The 21374-nt window shown below is 42.9% G+C and overlaps 1 protein-coding gene across 3 annotated transcripts in view; it reads right to left on the bottom strand.

Moving 5' to 3' along the window:
- The window catches only part of rab4b (RAB4B, member RAS oncogene family), a 50674-nt gene that overhangs the window by 14378 nt on the left and 14922 nt on the right, over nt 1-21374 (bottom strand). For all 3 annotated transcript variants that reach the window (XM_048522213.2, XM_048522212.2, XM_048522211.2), the window contains exons 2-6: nt 17547-17627; nt 14228-14342; nt 11113-11175; nt 2153-2307; nt 323-418 (exon numbers count right to left, since the gene is read on the bottom strand). In XM_048522213.2, coding sequence (XP_048378170.1) covers nt 323-418; nt 2153-2307; nt 11113-11175; nt 14228-14342; nt 17547-17627 — 510 coding nt within the window. The remainder of the gene's footprint in view (nt 1-322; nt 419-2152; nt 2308-11112; nt 11176-14227; nt 14343-17546; nt 17628-21374) is intronic.

The following is a 21374-nucleotide window of genomic DNA, read 5'->3' as shown; positions in this document are numbered from 1 at the left end:
AAAGTGAAGTCTCTTATCATGCAAGATCTGGATCAGTCAGAGGTAATGGTGGCAGACAGACAATGTTAGCAGTCAGGTACATTATACATGCTATAAATTGTTACTGGTCAGGATCCACAACCAGATTACTTACCCTGGATATCAGACTGTGATACTTGCTGTAGTTAAATAATGTGGCATCTGGACTAACAAGTAAAGAATGAGCACTTTTGACTAAGCGAGAACTGTCACTGCTCTTCAGCAAAGCCAAGGGAGGAGAAACTGGGTGCAGATGGTGGTTTAAAAGCAGGTTTAAACAAAAGGCATGTAATTTTTTTTTTACCTGATTCAATTTTATTTAAAATGGTCCTAGCACACTTCAGAAATGCTTCTTCCACATTTTCTCCAGTCAGTGCACTGGTTTCCAGAAACATCAGCTCTGTGTAAGGAAAATCAAAAGACCTTGTGAGTCATAAAGTCATACAGCAAGGAAACAAGACATTTCAGTCTTGAACGATGCTCAATATTGACCTTGTACAGCCCTTTGGGGCACAAAATTCCACAGACGCATACCTCTCAGTGAAGAAATCTCATTTCATTTTCAAATGACCTTTCCCTTATTCCTAGACTGTGCCCACTGATTTTAGGCATGCCCAGGCATGAGAAGCATCCCTCCCATATCTACACTGTTAAGTCCTGTAAGACACTTGTACCTGAGAACAAGGTTTAAATGAGGCCAGACCTCTCTTCTAGATGCCGAAAGAAAACAACCTTTCCAGGTTGACTTTGGACCTTATACATTCCAATCAAGTTACTCCTCACTTTTCTAAACTACAGCAGAAACAAGCCCAAACTGTCTAAGCTATCCCCATAAATCATTTGCTTACTCCAAGCATCCATTTAGTAAAACTCCTTACAACAGAGGAATTGATCACATGCACTAGCTTTTCTTTATTTACTTTGCTAACTACATCCTCAAAAAAATTCCAAGAAATTTGTCAAAGTTGATTTCCGTTTCATAATCCCTTGCTGATGCTGGTCAATCTTACCAATTTTTATTTAAAGTTTTTATTTGGTTCTAGCATTTTCCTGATGACTACTTCCCTACTTCCACAGGTTGTGACCTTTAAATCTGCTAGAATCACTCCAACAAGTCTATCCAGCTTTTAATAATGCTCCGGGGACATGGTCTTAAATCTCATCATATAATTTTAAATTTAGTTAATAAATTTGCAATTGAAAATTAACCTTGATAATGGTAACCAAATTATCAATTGTTGTAAAAACCCACCTGGTTTACTAATGTTGTTTAGGGAAGATCACCAACTGCCCTTATTCGTTTGGGTCTGCATGTGAATCCAGACCCTCAGAGCTATCTTCTGAAATGCTGTAGCAGTCAGTCATGCAAGGGACAATTAGGGATGGGAAACACACTGGCCTTGCTGGTAACGCATACACCCCATTAAAACAAATTTCCAAAAAAACAATTCACATACAGACACAAACTGGTTAATGTGTAATTGATGGTAGCTATTTGACTGCTGGGACTTAAAGATTTTTCTTCACAGGACAATAAAGGTTCATGTCTTACTCATTGTAAACCTCCTGGTGGCTGGCTTGCAAAAGGACTGACAAGATGAATGCCTAGAATCGCAGGTTAGCAAAACGTAAAACACAAGAACAGGGCTCAGATTTTGTTCCTTTACTGGGTTGGGTGCTTTGGTTATGTGTTTATTTTTCTCCAGTACCTGATTAGGAGTTTTCCAGTGGTCCCATGTTCTACTCCTGATCTGAGCCAGGACAAAAACAAACGCTTTTAATTTGGATAGAAGCCATAAAACACCCACCATGGTTACCAGCACCCCCAACAGGTCATTAGTTAATGACTGATGCTGGAAAGGTGACTTCTGTGGACATTGAAAAGAGCCAAACTAATGCTCAACTGTAATGCCTATGGCTACTGAAGAAAGTCCTTTGGGTAAGATAGTGCTTGCATGAGAAGGGATGAAAACTGGGGACTGGGACAGAACAAAATTTGATCCTTATGAAAGCTTTTCCACGCTCTGTCACAGGCTTCTCCAGATGGCAGGTCTTGGCTTAGCCAGATTAAAACCAACAACTGGTTTGTACAGATTAAAACGAAAATGTTCAGCTTGACTGGGTAAATAGTTACCGTTTTCCTGTGCAAAGCGTGACGCCTCCAAAAACGTGACCTCTCGATCGGCATCCAAGTCCTTCTTGTTCCCACAGAGAATGATCACTATGTTGGGACTGGCAAGCGTCCGGGCATCCGTCAGCCAGTTTGTAAGCGCATTGTAGGTCTCTCGGCTTCACATAACAGGGAAACAAAGGGCAATAGTTACAATTATTTTTGTTGGGCAAGGGTACGAACAGCTCCTGAACCGAGGCGCATAAATGATACAAAGCATTAACAAACAGCACAAGAGCAGGCTATCTGGCTCAAGTGCATTCCAAAAAATGAATTGCAGAACATGATGGGCTGAATGGCTTCACTTGTTTTTCCTCCCTCAACTACAAGTGTGGAATCATATTGTTTATCTTCACCAGTTCAGAAAACATCTGTGCAGTTGCCAGGCCAATTGGTCAATCTTACTCACTTTCTAATAAAGCCAACAGTCTTCCCGTCACAGCACTTAAACTTCAATGTTTCCAATGTTGCCTCTAATACTACAGGCCGCTCCACATGCAGTTCATCATGCTGAAATGCTTCGTGCCATCAGTTTGGGAAGTTTTGCTTTTATCAGTTTCCTAACTATTTGTCCTACACCTGAGGTTCAATTTAGCTGTAAATGCACCAGCTCCATTGCTCATAAGAGATAACAAAGTGTGGAGCTGGATGAACACAGCAGGCCAAGCAGCATCTTAGGAGCACAAAAGCTGATGTTTTGGGCCGAGACCCTTCATCCTTTTCTGAAGGAGGGTCTAGGCCCGAAACATCAGCTTTTGTGCTCCTTAGATGCTGTCGGCCTGCTGTTATCTTCCAGCTCCACACTTTGTTATCTCGTATTGTCCAGCATCTGCAGTTCCCATTATCTCTGAGCTCCATTGCTCAGTTCTGTTTAGGACCACAATTTCTATGAAGTCCTCTTACAAGTTTAGTGGCCTGAGGTTTCATAGCCTGCGATTCATCGTCATGTAAACACAATAAGTCAAGTCTCCTGAACTTCTCTCCGCTGCATTTAAAGCCAGGATAATCCTAAAATGCCTTAGTGACCAAGGCCAAGCACAGGACTTCAGAGAAGACATAACTGGAAGACTGTATAGACTCAGTACGAGTTCCTCGGATCTGTAGCTTAACAAAGAATTTTAGAATGTTTTATTACATTTAAGATACCATACAAATACAAGTCAAACTAGTACAATTTGACGAGCAACTGGACTGATGGAAATCTAAAACAAACCAGTAGGTGTCTAACGGTGATTTGGGAGAAAGGGAGTGATGGGGAAGGAAGACAAATGTAAGCTGAGGGTGACCACATTTGTTCATTTGACTGGAAACAAAGTAATGTCCAGGATTTATGAAACAGACTTATAAAGTTGGAAATACCCAAGTCACACAGCATCTACAGAGAGAAACAGAATGAACATTTCATGCCAGCAGCCATCTCTCACCACAGATGCTGCCTGGCAACAGTAGTTGCAGTAATTCTGTTTATGCTTCAGTTGCAGTATTTTATCTTTACCATAGTTTAGGTTATTCAAATTGTGCTTCAGTACCTAATGGCTTAAACAATTCTTTCATACACAATGAAGCACTGATAAGAATAGGAACAAGTTAAGAGAATTGGAGATATTACTATTGTATAGCTGACACCAGGACTGCAGTGCATTTGGTAGGTTTGAGTAAACAATGTCTTTTTTAAAAAGGCAATGAAAAACACCTAGATTTAGTGTCAGAAACAGAATTCAACTATGTGCTTGAGAAAAATTTAGGCAGAATGAGATTTATAAAACGACAGCATAAAGTGGCACCAGAGCTGAGTCATTATAACAGATGATTTAAACTGGTGTTTAGTGCAAAATACTATTCAGATACTCCCCAGTTTCAAAGAGAAGAGGAGCTTGTTTGATATGGGTTGGTTAGGATACAGTTTGTACAAAAGAGGAGGATAATTGACCGCTGATTCTTGAAAGAACAATGAATATTTTTAAGTGAAAATGGCCCCAAAGGCACAAAGAATAATTGCAAAAGGACAAACAAATCCACCAAGTGACTGAAAGGACACAGTTCATTTGTTTATCTTTAAAATATTAGAAATTGTTATAATCAAGCACTTTGCTATTAAAGAACTTTATCTACAGAGTAAACCTGCTCAGGTACTGGTGAGGCTTGCTTACGATCTTTATTTTCCTACGCATGGTAGGCAGTCAAACAGACTGGTAGGTACTGTGCAGTCTTTCCTATAATATAGTTCAAAGACTAATTTGAATAAACATTATTGTAAGGGCTGAAAATAAAAGAACCTTTTACCATTTGGAAATGTTTACTTAAGGGGAATTATATCACATGCACTTCTTATGCATTACGACTTAATGACATTGTGTGTGTGCAAATAAATTCAGCTACTAGATTTAGCCTCAATGATATGGTCTAACAACAGTTTTACTACTTTAACAGTCAGCAGGAAGGTGGGAGAGCAATTATTGGCACTGTTACTCCATTTACATTACAGACGACTTGAAGTTTCAATTACTTCGGAGATTCAACTGTTTATGGAAAGGGTGGGTTTTTTTGGAGAGAAAAATTTTAGCACTACATCATTCTGAACTAGATAACACTACTGAAAAGCAGCCAGTGTCTGTCAAGGGAATCATTAGAGGTAATGGATAAAGCTATCATGCAAAAGGCAGTATTCATGCTGACAGTGAATTGGTGTAGTAAGGTTATTACAGGTACCAATACAAGCCTCAAGAAGATCAGTATGCTGATGCTTTTTCTCCCCCAGAGGGGCCCTGGTTGAGATTCCTGCATGAAGAATTTCCTCTCACTACGAGGACAACCATATTTCTCGACTCAAGCTACTGATTGAAGCAGCTTATTTGGTTCGGAAGTCACAGAATTCCACGTGCGCCGCTCCAAAGCCTAGAGTTTTGCTCAAGAGTTTTTAGCTACTCGTTGACAACAACAGCTGGTGTTAAAATTATTCAGTGCATTATGAGTGAAGGGGCTTTTTTTCCCCCCAGATTAACAATATCTTTTGCAGATTATGTTGCAGTCATTGGGTTTATTACCATTGATACATTGCAACGTCTGAAGGGCATTTCCAGTGCAGTACAATGGTGGAATGTATTACTGCCCAATCTATGTCCATCTGAAATAGAATGATTTTTAACTAGCTCTTCAAACAAGTTGTGTCACTTCCGCAGCAAAAAGAGACTTGAAAACAGGCCTTCTGACCCAGAGGTACAAACACCACCACCGAGTCACAAGCGTCCTTTAAACACAAACAACCAGTACAAAAACTGACAGTAAATGAGGTCTCATCTAGTATTTGAGCCTGCGGATTCTCAAATGAGACACCCTGCAAAGCAAGAATCATCCCAATGTATCAACTGCTGGTATGTGAGTCATCAAAATTCCGAGCAGTATTTGGAAAAACACATTTTCAGCTGTTTAGCACCAGGGCAAAGTACAGATAATGATTAAGCCGCTGGAAATAATCATATTCAGGCCCAATCCTGTTTTGACCACATGATAACACATACATGCAGCAGAATTGACAGCAAGTAACAGCAGGAATGAGTGCCAAGACATTGCAGCTCTCAGTCCCAATTTATCCTTCATGTGATATTAGTACAGCATGTAATCTCCCTAATAAACCTTTATTACATAGAAATTACAGCACAGAAATGGCTGACTTGCCTATGCCAGTGTCTATGCTTCATAACCACCCCCCACACCTTACTTTATATCAACTGATTAACAAATTTTGCCATTCCTCTAGTGATTGTATGTTTATCCAGCCTCCCCTGAAAAGGGACCAAAGCTATTCGCTGCAACTTTTCCAATCAATAGCCAGTTTCATACTATCATTACTCTTGGGCCAAGAAATTGTCCGTGAGTTTCTCTTTAGAATTGTTAATGGCTTTCTTATGTTCATAACCAAAGAAAAGTGCCGTGCATACTAGAAATCTGAAATAAAATCAAAGCAATCAATATGTTCAGTTGGTCTGGGTGCATCAATGCAGAAAGAAACAGTTACCATTACAGATCGATGCTTCTTATAACTGATTTCTCAAATATCACAGAATGCTTCAGCTCAGGGCAGGGACAGGAAATGATATGAATGCAGTTGTTAACATATTGAAAAAAAGAGGCAAGAAAGGGTACGAATAGGACTGGAACAAGGAATTTTCCAGATTTCGTACAAACAGTCAGGTAGAGCTAGGAGCCATGTCAGTTCCCAGAAGATAATAAAATGTGAGGCTGGATGAACACAGCAGGCCAAGCAGCATCTCAGGAGCACAAAAGCTGACGTTTCGGGCCTAGACCCTTCATCAGAGAGGGGGATGGGGGGAGGGAACTGGAATAAATAGGGAGAGAGGGGGAGGCGGACCGAAGATGGAGAGTAAAGAAGATAGGTGGAGAGAGTGTAGGTGGGGAGGTAGGGAGGGGATAGGTCAGTCCAGGGAAGACGGACAGGTCAAGGAGGTGGGATGAGGTTAGTAGGTAGCAGGGGGTGCGGCTTGGGGTGGGAGGAAGGGATGGGTGAGAGGAAGAACCGGTTAGGGAGGCAGAGACAGGTTGGACTGGTTTTGGGATGCAGTGGGTGGGGGGGGAAGAGTTGGGCTGGTTGTGTGGTGCAGTGGGGGGAGGGGATGAACTGGGCTGGTTTAGGGATGCAGTAGGGGAAGGGGAGATTTTGAAACTGGTGAAGTCCACATTGATGCCATACGCCCGCTACCTACTAACCTCATCCCACCTCCTTGACCTCCCCCGCTACCTACTAACCTCATCCCACCTCCTTGACCTGTCCGTCTTCCCTGGACTGACCTATCCCCTCCCTACCTCCCCACCTATACTCTCCTCTCCACCTATCTTCTTTACTCTCCATCTTCGGTCCGCCTCCCCCTCTCTCCCTATTTATTCCAGTTCCCTCCCCCCATCCCCCTCTCTGATGAAGGGTCTAGGCCCGAAACGTCAGCTTTTGTGCTCCTGAGATGCTGCTTGGCCTGCTGTGTTCATCCAGCCTCACACTTTATTATCTTGGAATCTCCAGCATCTGCAGTTCCCATTATCTCAGTTCCCAGAAGAACATCTTTTATCTGGACAGCACAGTGGCTCACTGATTAGCACTACTGCCTCACAGCACCAGGGACCCGGGTTGGATTCCACCCTTAGGCCATTGTCTTTGTGGAGTTTCCACATTCTCCCCGTCTCTACGTGGGTTTCCTCCAGGTGTTCTGCTTTCCTCCCACAGTCCAAAGATGTGCAGGCTAGGTGGATTGGCAACGCTAAATTGCCTGTAGTGTTCAGGCAAGTGCAGGCTATGTGGGTTAGCCACAGGAAATCAGACGATTTTGATCAAATACTCTTCAGAGGGTCAGTGTGGACTCAATGGGCTGAATCGCCTGCTTCTACAGTGTAGGGATTCTGAGATTCTAAAGGGAACAATAGTGAAGAAGTTGTTTAAATGTGGTGGTAAACTCAAGTTAGAAAGATTCCAGGGACATCATGTGAGATGGAGACTGGTTGGACCCTTTTAATGGGAGCAGTATTTTGATGGTGGGTTGCGCTGACAGATGCTACCAGTTTGTCTGAACACTTCTAGCAGATTGTTTATATTTTTCATTCATAATCCTGTGGCTCTAGATACCATAACATTTAAAAGGTTATTTTAACATGGTGAACAATCTCAAGGTGCATCATTACAGCTGTAACAACTACATTTTGACACAACTACAGGAGGAGATTTTGGGATATCTGACCGAGAGGTTTAGTTAAAGATAAAGATTTCTGACACTCCTTACGTGACATTTTGTTTCATGATATCTGTGAAGAGCCTTGGTATTTGTCATTACATTAAAAGCACTATATTTAAGTTTGTTTTAAGGTGAGTCTCAAAGGAGCGAACAGAAAAGATGCTTAGTATGGAATTCCAGAGTCAAGACACAGACAGTTAAGGCCTGGTGGCCAGTGGTAGACTGATGGTCAGGAATGTGCAAAAAGACAGACACCAACCCAAGTCTACCCTCCTGAATTATTTCATAATTTTAAAAACCTTTATTGGACTACCTTTCAGATACCCTTTTCCAGAGGAGAGGCACATGCTTTTCTGGTAGTTCAATAATTAACTACAACGAACAGAATGACATAATGCCATATAAATAGGAAGAGTCTGTGCATACATTCTTACAAATTCAAAGCAGAAGTAGGCCATTCTGCACTGTATGAACAAGAGCAGGAACGCAGGAAGGGTGAGAAAACTGACCACAACACTATGGGTATAGTCAGCCATTTAAGCATGCAGGAGAAGGGAATGTAAAAGCCGTAAGGGGCAGGATAGATACTGTTATCTCAGTGCGAGTCTCAAAGGCTGCCCAATGCCAGGGTTCACAATCTCAGAATTATTATAATGCAGGAAGAAGCTATCCATTTCATCGTTTCTGCATTGGCTCTTCGAATTAGAATTATCTTGTGCCAATCTCCTGTCTTTTCTCCAACCCTTACCCATTATATCTTCCAAGAATCCTTAAATTCTGGGAAAGTCCCAGAGAATTGGGAAACTGCCAACATAAACACACTTATTCAATTAAAACAAGTAACCACAGGACTGTTACCTTAACACCTGTCACTGGGGAAAATACTAGAGTATTTTACAAAAGATGGAATGGCAACGCATTTAGAAATACGTAATATAACCAAAAATCAGCACGGCTTCAAGAGGGAAAAATTTGCCTGACAAAGTGATTGCAGTTCTTTGAAGAGTGAACAAGCAAGATAAAGGGGAACAAGTAGTGTAATATATTTGGATTTCTTAAAAGATAATGTACTAGTGTAAGGCTGCTTATTAAGACCCCATGGTGTTAGGGGTAGTAATTAACCTAGGATAGAGAATTGACTAACTAGCAGAAGACAGAGTTAGAATAGTGTAGCATTCTCAGGAGGCAATTTGTAACGAGTAGGGGTACCACAAAGATCAATGCTGGCCCACTATAATTTAATTCATTTTAGCAGGAAGAGCAGAGGAGTCGAATACTATTGAATAAATTGAGAAAAACTGCAGATAACTGCAGCTCAAGGAGATGTGGGGTCCCAGTGCACAAGCTGTGAAAAAGCTAGAATACAAATTCAGCAGGCAATACAGAAGGAAAATGGACTGTCTTTATTTCAACGGGAATGGATCATTTAAAGAGGGAAGTCTTGGATTTGAGTTATAGGGAGAGGCTGAATAGGCTGGGTCTTTATTTCCCTGGAGCATTAGAGGCTGACCTTACTAGGGTTTATAAAATCATGATGGCCATGGATATGGTGAATAGCCATGGTCTTTTTCCTAGGTTGGAGGAGTACAAAACTGGAAGAAATAGGGTTAGGGTGAGAGGGGAAAGATTTAAAAAGGACTCAAGGGCAACTTTTTCATGCAGAGGGTGGTTCGTATATGGAACGAGATGCCAGAGGAAGTGGAGGAGGTGGGTACAATTACAACATTTAAAAGGCATCTGGATCGGTATATGAATAGGTAGGATTTAGAGGGATACAGGCCAAATGCTGGCACATGGGACTAGGTCAGATTGGGATGTCTGGTCACTGCAGATGAGTTGGACTGAAGGATCTGTTTCCATTCTGTAAGACTCTAGTATTTGAGGCACTAATTAGACCAAACCAAGTATACTATGAACAATTTTGGTCCCCTTATTTTAGTTATAGTAGCATTCGAGGTAGTCCAGGTAAGGTTCACTAGGTTCATCCCAGAGTTGAAGGAATTTTCTTGTGAGGAGATGATGGATGGGTTGGGCACATACTCGCTGGAATGGAGAAGAATGAGAGGTGAGCCTATTGAAATAAAAGATTCTTAGGGGGCTTGACAAGATACATGCTAAGAGGCTGCGTCCTTCTCATGGGTGTGTCTAGGACCATTTAGCAAACTCTTAGACTAAAAGGGTCACCATTTAAGATAGAGGTGAGGAGAATTTCTTCTGAAGGTAATTAATCTACTAAATACTTTATCAGTGTCTATAGTGTGTACATTGCTAAGTATATATAATATTGAATTTAAAAGATTTTTAATCAAGGCTAATAGGGAGGAAGTAGGAAGGAAGAGTTGAAGATCAGCCAAGATCTCACTGAATGGCAGACAGACTTGATGGGCTGAAGGGCCCCACTATTGCTTCTATGTCTTATGGTCATGTTGCCGAAACTGGCTCTGCCATTCAATAAGATCATGGCTAATTTGTTTGTGTTTTGATTTCCATACTCCTGCCTCGCTCCAATAACTTTTGACTCCCCTGGCTAATAAGAATCTAATTATCTCTGCCTTTAAAAATTCAATGACCATGACCGCGCCACATTCTGAGGCACGGGGTTCCAAAGTGTCTCAATCCTCTGTCTAGGCTCATCCAAAAAAGTAAACACCATTCACATCCACCTTGACAAGACTATTCAGGATCTTCTATATTTTAATCAAATCACTCCTGGTTCTGAATTCTACTGTAAACAAGCCCAGCCTGTCCAATTTTTCCTTATAAAATAACACACTCATTCTTGAAATCAAGGTATCCCTGTTTCACTCCATGCTCTGTGCTGCAACCATCCTCTGTCAAAGTCAAAGTCAAAGTCAAAGTCAATCTGATTTTACAGCCAGTGCTTATTCCTGCAACATCTGTATTACCACTCTGCATCACTATTCAGGGATTCTCACTGATGTGTTCACCCATGGGACTGATGTCCTCTGCTGGCTAACACTCTTATCGAATGACCAGTTAGGCATGGCCACTGCCCAAATCTATAACAATGGAAGCAAAAAGAGGACAGAAGGGGAAAGAAATTTATTCATGTTCACGCGGGTGTCACGAAATCTGGCATATGTTTCACTCCCATTTTCAAACAGATAGCTTGAAAGTTAAACTACACCTGATTATGCATTTTATACAGAAAAGTACTTGTGTACACACCTTGTAATGTCATATACCAAAAGTGCACCTGCAGCTCCCCTGTAGTAGCTCCGTGTTACCGATCTGAAAGAGACCAGACAGAGATGAGGTAATACCCTCTGAAAGAAGTCAGCAAATGTAAAAAACTGTGTTGGGTTCAGCAGACCAATAACACAACCCAAATAGGTCGATGCTGAGCTAAGTTGTCTCAGCAGGAGCAGCAATAAGGGTATCATAATTGGTCCCAATTAGTGAGATAATAACCAAATGCCTATGTTCACTGCCTATTGACTGCAAGTTTATAATTGCAAAGTGGTCATTTCAGCAAACCAAAGAATGATTGCATTCACAGGATTCATAAAATACAAGTAGGTACTACCTTTAGGTATTAGAGGAAATAGGAGGCTCATGAATAATGAGTGGTTCCAGTCTTGGGTTTGGTGGGGAGGGAATGAGTGGGGAATTTATGCAGAATTGTCTAATCTTCATCAACACTGGCCTCTAACACTAGGTGTGAACTTAGGTGCTTTTTGCTTATTGAACTGGACATTGTTCGATGTAGCATGCCTGTTGTCTCACACTTTTCTGCTGCTAAATATCGAACAATATTGAGGACAACGACTCTGAAAGCTGGTATAACTCCTGAAGGGAAATAAATTTGTCACCTTATTCTAGCAACCCAGTATTGTTCTGGAATATTACGACAAATCAGCTGTCCTGTCAGTCATAAAGCCTATCAACTGCATTCAGAGAAGCATTGGTAGATTGTGTAGGAAAACTGTTTAAACTGGTCAAGAAACAGAACTAGAGAAACACTAGCTGCGAAGTTAATTATATTTTATCATTTTCCACCTTCCACAAAACACCAATATATGATTCAGGGCTCTTTAGTGGGCCTATTCTGAATGTGCGCACCTTTCCAACAGACTTTTTTAAAATTATGGACAGGTGTCTTTATCTGTCAGAAGCAAAGCCAAGCTCAACCTTCCTCTCACCAGAAACTCATATGTGCAGAGTTTCCAAAAGGGCCATCTGATCTGATGTTTCCATCACTCACCAATGCTATGACCAGACTCCCAACTTTATGTCATGATCTGATTAGGAACTTAATACTAAATAATCTTTATTTTTAAGGCAGACAAAAGATGAGATCCAGTGAACAATGAGAATAAAACCACAAGATTCCACAGCTCTTGTAAAGATTTGTACCTCAGGTTGTGGATGAGGTTGTTGGCTGGCTCACCATGGCACTGCCATCAATTTAACTGGAACAAAGTGACCATCTTAGCTCAAGCCAACTAAAGATATGCACGGGAATTCCTAGAGGCCTGGTTTTTAACCCGTAACGCAATAAACAAACATGTGGAAATAGACCCCATATATATATACACTCATGCAGAACACAACTGGAAATGACAAACCAACTCAACAGACTGAATCATATAAATACCAAGCAGAGTAGAACAATATTGCTTCATTGGAGGCCACACCGATGTTACCTAGCATGGTGACAAATCATCTGCATGATAAACAGCCAACTCAGCAAGCAAGCCAACAACCTTATTCCATGGTTCTGAACGAACAATGTTTACTATACAATCTACAATACACTTAGATAATTTTTAACATCCAGAATTAATTCATTTTAATTCGTAGTAAAAGTCATTAGTCGCGATCAAATGCCACACAATGCTCAAATAGAAAAGGACGGATCCAACAGATTTTAAAAACAACTCCTGACATGTTAATTTTGGGAGATCTCACAATAATGTCACTGGGCTAATAATCCAGAGACCCGGGTTGTGTGCTGGGGATCACGTACAAATCCCACCACTGTAAAAGGGTGGAAATTGAATTCAACAAAGATCTGCAATTAAAAGGCTAATGATGGCCATGAAACTATTGTGGACTGTTGTTAAAAACCCATCTGCTTGGCTAACATCCTGTAGGGAAGGAAATCTGCTGTCCTTACCTGGCCTGGCCTACATGTGACTCCAGACCCACAGCAATGTGGTAGCCTAATGTGGTAGCCTCTTAACTGCCCTTTGAAATGGCCTAGCAAGCCATTCAGTTGTATCAATCACTAGAAAGGAAAAAAGGAATGAAATCGGACGGACCACCTGACATGATGAAAGTATTGGAAATGACAACGGCAAAAATTGGCCGTCGACCATGTAAAATCCTCCTGAATAAAATCTGGGAACCAGTGCCAGAATTGAGATAGCTGTCTCACACTAGTCAAGCAACAGCATGACAGTCAAGGAACTGTATCTTAAACACAATGTCCAGAGAGCACTATCTCCATCCCCGGGTATGTCTTCTCCCAAATGGAAGGAAAAACCCAACAGAGATCACGGCACAGTGGTATACAGTTGTGAGGGATTTGTTCAAGAAGTGCTCAATGTTGATTTCAGACTCCATGAAATTTCAAGATCAAACATGGGCAAAAGAAGTCTCCTGCTGATTACCATTTTCCATCTCCTTCCCTGGTCTGATGAACCAGTACTTCTCCACGTTGAGCAACATTTGGACAAAGCACTGAAGGTGGTGGTTGTGAATGATGCAAACATTATACAGTCCTTTTGCCAATTTCCATACCACTGATCTCATGAGCAGGATAGCAATTGACAAAGCTGCTGAAGATCGTTGGCCTGGTAACCTCTCTGTAGGTCAGGAGGTCTGGGTTCAAGTCTCACCTGTTCTGGAGGTAGGTAATAATACCTCTGTACAGACTGATGAGGAAGCATATACCCCGAGGAACTCCTACAGAGTTGGCCTGAAGCTAAGGAGACTACCTGCAACAACTACATCCATCTTCCTCTGTACTAGGTATGAATCGATCCAGTGGAGGCCTTTCCCTAATTCTAGAGTTCTAATGCTAGGCTTCCTTGATGCACACTCAGCCGATTGGAGCCTTTAGGTCAAGAGCAATCACTCTCACCACAGCCTAGTTTCTTTACCTTGTTGTGGACAGTATTTCCAAACAAAATTAGCATCAGACAGAAATAATGAAAACGACAGAAAAAAACAGTAGGCTGAGTCTTAATATTCAGCTACTTTACATAACCTACAAATGATATAATTTGCTACCACAGCAACCACAAACAAAAATAAAGAGAGCACCTGATCAACTCACCTGAAACGTTCCTGTCCCGCTGTGTCCCAGATCTGTAGTTTAACTGTCTTGCCCCCTACATTAACTACCTTCGACCCAAACTCCACACCAATCGTATGGTTCGAATCCTGTTTGACTGGAGACAGAGTATTGACATGATAACCAAAGGACCTAACAGAAGCTAAACCAAGGCGCTTCACTAACCATTTAATAAGTTAACAATGAATATGGTTTATTCAAAAAAAGACTTAACCTGGCTATCAGCCTGCACTCAGAGATAATGGCAACTGCAGATGCTGGGGAATCTGTGATAACAAAGTATGGAGCTGGATGGACACAGCAGGCCAAGCAGCATCTTAGGAGCACAAAAGCTGACGTTTTTGGCCTAGACCCTTCATCAGAAAAGGGGGATGGGGAGAGGGTTCTGAAATAAATAGGGAGGGGGGGAGGGGTGGATCAAAGATGGATAGAGGAGAAGATAGGTGGAGAGGAGAGTATAGGTGAGGAGGTAAGGATGGGATAGGTCAGTCTGGGGAGGACGGACAGGTCAGGGGGCGGGATGAGGTTAGTGGGCAGGAAATGAAGATGCGGCTTGAGGTGGAGGAGGGGATAGGTGAGAGTAAGAACAGGTTAGGGAGGCAGGGACGAGCTGGGCTGGTTTTGGGATGCAGTGGGGGGAGGGAAGATTTTGAAGCTTGTGAAATCCACATTGATACCATTGGGCTGCAGGGTTCCCAAGCGGGATATGAGTTGCTGTTCCTGCAACCTTCGGATGGCATCATTGTGGCACTACAGAAGGCCCAGGATGGACATGTTGTCTAAGGAATGCGAGGAGGCGTTGAAATGGTTCGGAACTGGGAGGTGCAGTTGTTTATTGCGAACCAAGCGTAGGTGTTCTGCAAAGCGGTCCCAAAGCCTCCGCTTGGTTTCCCCAATGTAGTGGAAGCTACAATGGGTACAGCGGATGCAGTATACCACATTGGCAGATGTGCAGGTGAACATCTGCTTGATGTGGAAAGTCATCTTGGGCCCTGGGATGAGGCCTACCAACTCCCACAGCTACCCAGAATACATCTCCTCCCACCCACCTTCCTGCAAAAATTCAATCCCTTATTCCCAATTCCTTCGCCTCCGCCGCATCTGCTCCCAGGATAAGGCATTCCACTCTCGCACATCCCAGATGTCTGTGTTCTTCAAGGACCGCAACATCCACCTCCCCGCCCCCCACCCCCACAATGGTCGAGAACGCCCTCGACCATGTCTCCCACATTTCCTGCAAATCATCCCTCACACCCCATCCCGCAATAACCACCAAAGCAGAATCCCCCTCGTCCTCACATACCACCCCACCAACCTCCGGATACAACGCATCATCCTCCGACACTTCTGCCATCTACAATCTGACAACACCACTAAAGACATTTTTCCATCTCCATCCCCACCCTCGTCTGCCTTCCGGGGAGACCACTCTCTCCGGGACTCCCGTGTCCACTCCACACTCCCCTCCAACCTCACCACATCCGGCACTTTCCCCTGCAACCGCAGGAACTGCTATGCTTGCCCCCACACCTCCTCCCTCACGCTCGTCCCAGGGCCCAAGATGATTTTCCAATTCAAGCAGATGTTCACCTGCACATCTGCCAATGTGGTATATTGCATCCGCTGGACCTGTTGTGGCTTCCTCTATATTGGGGAAACCAAGCGGAAGCTTGGGAACCACATTGCAGAACACCTATGTTCAGTTCGCAATAAACAACTGCACCTCCCAGTCGCGAACCATTTCAACTCCACCTCACATTCCTTAGACAACATGTCCATCCTGGACCTCCTGCAGTGCCACGATGATGCCATCCGAAGGTTGCAGGGACAGCAACTCATATTCCGCTTGGGAACCGTGCAGCCCAATGGTATCAATGTGGATTTCACAAGCTTCAAAATCTCCCCTCCCCCCACTGCATCCCAAAACCAGCCCAGCTCGTCCCTGCCTCCCTAACCTGTTCTTCCTCTCACCTATCCCCTCCTTCCAACTCAAGCCGCACCTCCATTTCCTACCTACTAACTTCATCCTGCCCCCTTGAACTGTCCATCCTCCCCGGACTGATCTATCCCCTCCCTACCTCCTCACCTATACTCTCCTCTCCAACTATCTTCTCCTCTATCCATCTTTGATCCACCTCCCCCTCTCTCCCTATTTATTTTAGAACCCTCTCCCCATCCCCCTTTTCTGATGAAGGGCCTAGCCCTGAGACATCAGCTTTTGTGCTCCTAAGATGCTGCTTGGCCTGCTGTGTTCATCCAGCTCCACACTTTGTTATCAGCCTGCACTGTTTAGCAGACCTGGGCCAAATAACAAGACTGCTTTCCCTCCGATAGGTATGCTGACATTAGAAGGACATTTCATTCTGGAACTGAGCTGAAAAATTACTAACAGTATGAGGCCAGCATGTCTTGGAATCTGACTGCACTGTTTCCTTGTGTTGTATTGCTCAAACAGTAGATCACCTAGTAAACAGTGGCCTTAAATTGAAGGACTGTAACTTAGAAACCATGAACCATAACCAAACGTATTGAGTTATTGGTTGGCAGCTGCAGGTTTATATCTGTTATTCACTCAGATTGTGTTTCTATCAGGTCTGCAACCTCAAGAAAATTAGCAATTCATAAAAAGTGAACCATTTGGCCCATTGCATCTATGTCTGTTTATAAATTGAACTGCACTAAGTGAAAACCCAAAAGGACTGCGGATGCCTCAGAAACAAAATAGAAATTGCTAGAAAAGCGCAGCAGGTCTGCTAGCTTCTGTGCGAGAAATCAGAATTAACATTTTGGGTCCAGTGGCCCTTCCTCAGAAGGAAGTTGCTGGTCAGAGGCAGGATGTTTGAATCACCTCACTTTCCCAAGGATAGCAAAAACCAGTAACACAACACAAAATGTTGTTGCTGAGACTTGGAAATACTCAGCAGCATTTACAGAGAGAAAGAGATACATTCCAGGTTGGTTATGATAAAACCACACCTGCCAATGCAGTCCATTAGACCTGTCAGTACCTGGGTGCACATGAAATATAATTATGTGGTGAGATATGATTGTGAACCACTGTATTGGGACCATAACGAGCTACTCTAGAAATGGAGTGAAAACTGTTGACACGGAAATCTCAATTACATCAAATGGTTGTATTGCACTGTGCAAGGACAGGAGAGTGGATGCCCTTTCCCCAAATCTACATTACCACCCTCATGACCTAAATTAGATCTACCCAGGAAAGCCCCACAGCACATGCATCTAAACATCTCAAATTGTCATCAAGCCGGCAACAAAAGAAAGTTCCAAAACTTACATTTGTTTTCAATAAACTGATGTAGGAGACATGATTTCCCTGTTCCCGCACTGCCAATTACCAGGAACTTAAAAAGGAAATCTGGGGAGGAAAGACAAACAATCAATACATTAAAAATTAGATTAAAATTGGAGTGTGGTCTGGACACTAAAATGTGTGCATAAAGTTACATTCCTTACTATTATGACTGCCAAGTAAACGGACCAATGTCAAATCCAACAGCAGCACATTACAGCAAGTGTTAAGTGTCATTGCTGCAATTTTTTTGGGCATCTGCAAACATTTGTTCAAGGCAAACACAAACAAATCTACACTCTCACTTTAGAGCCCAAAAAAAGAACATGATGTCATGCAGCCTGCCCCATGCCTCCCAAAACAACCACGAATCACTTCTATTTATCCAAGTTGCACAGTCATTCCTGAGGTCAGTGCTAGGTCTTGCCCTCTACCTCCACCCTTGTTTAATTACAGTGTTAACAGTATTATTACATGTATTTGTTGAATGGTTGTCCCTGCCTTTTGTTGCCAGCTTTGGTTCACACCTGCCTAGTTTTCTAGACCTGTGACTTGCTGCCTCATCCCCAAAAGCACCACAGTGGTTGTTTACATAGCTTCATGCTCCTCCTTAGAGAGCACTGTCAAGTGACAGAAGGTTTTACAGGCGAACAGCCTGCTTGGCTGTGATGGGAAGGTGACGCCTTCGTACTGGCACTAGCAGCTCTTTTAATAAGAGGGTTCTGCATCCAAAAGGCCACTCACAGGCAACAATCTATTGGGTAGCCAAGCAAAATCCACAACCACACGCTTGTTTCTCCACCACTGGCATCAGTTGGAGCAAGGAATAAATCCAGAGCACTTTGAATCAGAAAATGTAAATATATCTAAATGAGTCAAAGGGCGGCCCATGACCCAGTGAGGCTGTCACTGAACTAGCAGTCTGGAGATGCAGGTAATGACCCACGGCAGATGACAGAATTTGAAATTAATTAAAATCTGGAAAGTAAAAATTGCAAGTCTTATGATGCTCAAGACATCATTATCGATTGTCATAAAAGCCTACCTAGTTCACTAGTGCCTTTAGGGAAGGAAACTGCCATCCTCACGTAGTCTGGTCCATGCATGACTCCAGACCAACAGCAATGTGGTATACTCTTAACCGCTCTCCTACATGACCTAGCCAGCCATTCATTTGTATCAACCACAAGAAAATCTCAAAACAAAGGAATGAAACCAGATGAACAACCTAAGTCACTAGAAGCAACCACAGAGAATATAGCCCTGTTTACCCTGCAAAGTCCTATTCATTAATATCTGATAGCTAGTGTCAAAATTAGAACACACCACAGACTGTCTCCAGGCTAGGTGATCAACAACCTGACAGTCATACTCATGGAATCACACCTTACTGACAATTCCTCAGACACACTATCACCATATGTCCTGTCTCATTGGCTGGTCAGATCAAGCAGAAGTTGAGGTACAGTGATATACAGTCAAAAGGTTGTTGCCCTGGGAGTCCTCAATATGAAGTTTCATGGCACCATTTCAAACTGGAGCAAGGAAACCTCCTGTTGCTGCTTTGTGCCTCCTTGCCTTAGCTGACGAATCAGTGTCCATGTTACACATGACCTGAAGAAAACACGGAGGGCAGCAAGCATGCAGAATATACTCTAGCTGGGAGACTTCAATATCCAGAGTGGTTGGCAGTGCCATGACTGATCAAGCTGATGAGAGTCCTAAAGAATGTAGCTGCTCATTAGGTCTGTGGCAGACATCAAGGGAACACACTTGACCTTATGCTCACCAATGTCTTCCATAGGTCCATCTGTCCTTGACAATATTGGAGAAAGTGACTGCTGCACAATCCTTGTGAAGAAGAAGATCCGCCTTCACATCAAAAATAGCCTTGTGTTCTGTGGCAGTATCACCACACAAAATGGAACAGACTTCAAACAGATCTAGCAACTCCAGACTGGGTGTCCGTGAGTGCTGCGTACCATCAGTGGCAACAGAATCGTACTCAAAGTCAATGCAACATCATGGATTGCATATCATCCAAATTTACTATTCTCATCAGGACAAGGAGTCAACCCTAGTTCAATGAAGAGTGCTGGAAGGTATTCTAGGAACAGCATCAGGCAAACCTAAAGGTGAGGCATCAACTTGGTGAAGCTACAAATTAGAACTACTTGTGCCTAATAACATCAGCTGCAAGTGACAGATTGAGCTCCGTGACCTCACAACCGATCAGATCTAAACTCTGCAACCCTATCACATCCAGTCATGAACAGCCATACACAGTTAAATAACTCACAGGAGGCGGCTGCACAAATACATCCATACAAAGGATTTGTTCGGCACATCAATGTAAAAGATAAGGCTGAAGCAGTTGCATCAGTCTTTAGGTAAAAGTGTCTAATGCATCACCAATCTTGGCCTCCTACAGACATGCCCAGTATCACAGATGCAAGTCTTCAGCCAATATGAATCACTCCACATAACATCAAGAAATGGATAAAGGCACTGGGTACTGTGAAGGCTGTGGGCCCTGACAACATCCCAGCAATCTTACCAAAGACAAACTCCAGAACTTCCCACATAATTTTCCAAACTGTTCCACTGCAGGTACAACACTGGCATCTACCTGAATGAGGAAATATAGTTCAGGTACGTTCTCTACACAAAATGCAGGACAAATTCAAAACAGGTCATCTGATTGTTTGTGGATATGTTGCCACTCACTCACTCCACCACTGCCTCTCAACTGTAATCATGTGTTCCACTTGCAAATTACACTGCAGAAATCCAGAGATCCTTCTAAACCCACAACCGCAGCTATCTAGATGGATACGGCAGCACATTCACCAACAAAATCCCTTCAATCAGGTTCCTTACTTGGAAATACATTGCTATCTGTCACTGGGTCAAAATCCCAGAACTTCCTCCTTACAGGCACTGTGGGCATACCTATGCCAAATGGATTTCAGCAGTGTATGGAGGTAGCTCACAATCACCATCTGAGGGATGAGAGTCAATAACAAATCTGGCCCAGCTGGGGACACCCAGGTCGCGCGCATGAATCAAAACAAAAGGTCCAATTGCTCTAGTAACTGGGGGCTTGTCAGTTGTGCCAATGCCAATAAGTCTTACAATAATCCAATCATTAATCAAATTTCACCCAGAAGCTTCACAGCCTTCCTGTAATTTCAGCTGTGAATGAAGATCTTGTGGCACAGTGGACTACCTCCAGGTCAGAAACTCAAGTTTCAAGTGCCGACCAAGAATTGTTGACCATGGAAAGAACATACAAGATGCATTCAACCGTAGGCTTTGATTCCCTTACCAATCAAGAATCTCTCTCAGTCTTAATTACACTGGAGTGACTTTACCTCCACATCCCTCTGCAATGAATTCCACAGAATACTGCACTCTGGCTGAATAGTGATTGCACCTTTCTTATTCCTGAGTTCTACCCAAACGGCCTCACTGGTTGAACGTTCCAAGTTGTCCTCTCCTTGTTAGAGGTGCACTTTCCCCTTAATCAGTGATACAACTCCTTCACCTCTTTTACATCCTTCTCTATCGCGCCTGAAATGTCAAACTGCAATGCTATCTTTCTCTCAACCGAGTTTCTGAATGGCTACATCATAGTTCCATACTAATCCTGACTCCAAGCATCCAGTTTACCAGTTATACTCCTTGCATTAAAATAAATAACTTCAGACCACCAGTGCTGCCATGTTTGGCTTCTCATTATCTACAAACAGTGGCAACAAGACACACTGGTTCCTTCAACAGCACCTTGCAAACCACAACCTCTGATACCTA

The sequence above is a fragment of the Stegostoma tigrinum genome, chromosome 39 (assembly GCF_030684315.1).
Source record: "Stegostoma tigrinum isolate sSteTig4 chromosome 39, sSteTig4.hap1, whole genome shotgun sequence".
NCBI lineage: Eukaryota > Metazoa > Chordata > Chondrichthyes > Orectolobiformes > Stegostomatidae > Stegostoma > Stegostoma tigrinum.
This window is presented reverse-complemented; position numbering and strand designations above follow the sequence as displayed.